General features: G+C 55.6%; 1 protein-coding gene across 1 annotated transcript; it reads left to right on the top strand.

Moving 5' to 3' along the window:
- Positions 1-618: 618 nt before the first annotated feature.
- LOC129324979 (uncharacterized) lies at positions 619-2,019 on the top strand. Its single transcript, XM_054972463.1, has 2 exons — positions 619-1,176; positions 1,309-2,019. Exons 1-2 carry the CDS (start codon positions 619-621, stop codon positions 2,017-2,019), a joined length of 1,269 nt encoding a protein of 422 aa, XP_054828438.1.
- Positions 2,020-2,404: the final 385 nt, after the last annotated feature.

The raw sequence follows: 2,404 nt of genomic DNA on the forward strand, positions 1-2,404 counted from the left end.
ATTGGTTCTGAAAATCAGTTCTTTGTTTCCCCCACCCACATAGGGCTAATAACAGACAGAAGGTTGTTTTTGATTGGTGAAATTCTGTGCTGGCTGGAAGGGGTAATGCACTTCTCCATTCACATTATAGTCATAATCCAAACTGTTGTTCCATTACAGACCAGGGCCGATTCCAGACGGCCAGAAATAGCGTTTTGCCCGCGCTATTAATCGCTTACCGGCCACGCGGGTATTTTCGCCTCCATCCGACTTGTCCCGTCTTCATCCGTCTTCATCCGTTCTGAGCCATGCCGTTCCGCCTCCGCATGTTCGCATGGCCAAGAGAGGGACCCAGGGATTGGTTCTCTTCTCCCCGGCACAACTGACGTGGGGGGCCTTCATTTGTTCGCGTCTCGAATTTTTTTTTTATTTCTTTCCCCCCGTTTTGCGCAAACGCGCAAACGCGCAAACGCGCACATGCGCGAAGCCGCGGCATCGACGATGCGGTCAATGATTGGTCCGGGAGATTCTCGCGAAGTACATTGGTCGATGGTTCCACTCTAGATTCTCAATTGCTAATCTGGTACGTGCTGACTGTTGGATCCTGAAATGGCGCCCGGGAGAGAGCTTTTACTCGTGATGGCGCAAGTGGTGATTCTCCTGCTGCAGAACACGGTCACACTTTGCCATGCGCATCTGCGGCACATTCTGAGGAGCAGAAGGGCTGCCCAGCTGATTTTCCACAGCGAAAGATTGGGTGCAGCTTCACGTAGGTCAACTTTGCGAGGGATCCGTCTGCGGCAGCGATGGTATGTGCTGGCGGACACCAGAGAGCACAGAGACTGCTGGGTATACCCCCGGAGCCAGGACTGGTGGGAGCGCATAGCCCTGCGTGTATGGGACGACACCCATTGGATTCAGTGTTTCCGGATGACCAGGGGGACCTTCAATGAGCTGGTGGATGCCCTGGGGCCGACCCTGGCACGCCAGTCCACCAACATGCGTGAGCCCGTGTCCGTGGAGAAGAGGGTGGCGGTGACGTTGTGGTGCCTTGCCACTGGGGCATGCTACCGCGTTGCAGCGGATCACTTCGGCCTGGGGCTGTCCACCGTTTCAGATGCTGTGCTGGAGGTCTGCTTCGCAATTGAGAAACAGCTACTCTCGAAGATAGTGTGTCTCGGGGACGAGGTCGGGAAGGTGAGTGATGGCTGCAGGAGGGGCAGGCGGTTTGCGCAGGCTGGAACAAAGGTGGTTTGTGTTGTTCTCCGTGTCCCCGATGTTGCGCGACTGCGCATTTCCAATCATGCGTGTTTCTGGTCTCTGTTTCAGATAATGGATGGGTTTGCAGCGCTGGGGTTCCCTCATTGTGTTGGGGCGATTGATGGCACTCACATCCGCATCGGTCAGCCCCGTGGGAAGCCGGACCAATATGGTAACCGAAAGAACTACTCCTCCATCTTGCTGCAGGGTACAGTCGATCACACCGGCCGTTTTGTCGATGCAGAGGTGGGTTGGAGTGGCAAGAACCACGACGCCTTCGTCTTCCGCAACTCGGCTCTCTGTGCTGCAATGGACAATGGGGCTTTTGTGCCTGGGAATCCCTCCCTGACAGTGAATGGTGTTTCAGTGCCACCGCTGATGATCTCGGATGGTGCTTATCCAATGCGCCGGTGGTTGATGAAGCCGTACGGAAAATTTGCTGTCACACCACAACAGAAATACTTCGACCGCTGCCTGGCACGGGCCAGGAACCGGGTGGAATGCAGTTTTGGTCGTCTGAAGGGACGCTGGCAGTGCCTCCTCCATCGGCTGAAGGCCAGAGAGGAGAACGTGGTGACCATTGTTACCGCGTGTGTGATCCTGCACAACTTGTGCGAGGCCAAAGGACATGAAGTGCTCGGGTCACTGACGGATCCCACGCCCTTGACAATGCCCGGGGATGGACTGGAGTATGGGGAGAACGACAGGGGGATGCTTGATGAGGGAAAGAGGGTTCGTGACGCGATGGCTGAATTCATGTATTCAAGATGCGGACGGTGATGCCCTGGCTTTCTTTGGGGGGAGGGAAAACTCATATCCCCAAAGTGCCAATATTGCAAGGAAAAGTTTGTCCTGCCAATAAATGCTTGTTATTGCACTCGAACAGTTTTCGTTTTCCTTGTCCGTTCCTGGGTGCGGGGGGGGGGGGAATGCAGACCCGGCAGGTTTTGGTATTGCCGCATTTGCGCACTAAGTGGCGATCATCTGCAACTGCGCAATAGCAGCCGAATGCGCAGTCCGTGCCACCGCACGTTTTCTGGTGGGCCCCGCCATGACCGCTCCTGCCTTGGGGGTAGTGTTTGGGGGTGGCTTTATACGGGTCACCGGCACATCTAAGCCGGTGACTACAGAAAGAGGCAAAGCCGAGTCGGTCACCCCCTTCTCA

Source organism: Eublepharis macularius, chromosome 1 (genome assembly GCF_028583425.1).
Source record: "Eublepharis macularius isolate TG4126 chromosome 1, MPM_Emac_v1.0, whole genome shotgun sequence".
In the NCBI taxonomy this organism is placed as follows: domain Eukaryota; kingdom Metazoa; phylum Chordata; class Lepidosauria; order Squamata; family Eublepharidae; genus Eublepharis; species Eublepharis macularius.

Coding starts and splice junctions, on each gene's coding strand:
- LOC129324979 (XM_054972463.1), top strand. CDS start 619: ATGGCGCAAGTGGTGATTCTCCTGCTGCAGAACACGGTCACACTTTGC. Junction 1,177..1,308: donor TCGGGGACGAGGTCGGGAAG/GTGAGTGATGGC, acceptor TCTCTGTTTCAG/ATAATGGATGGGTTTGCAGC.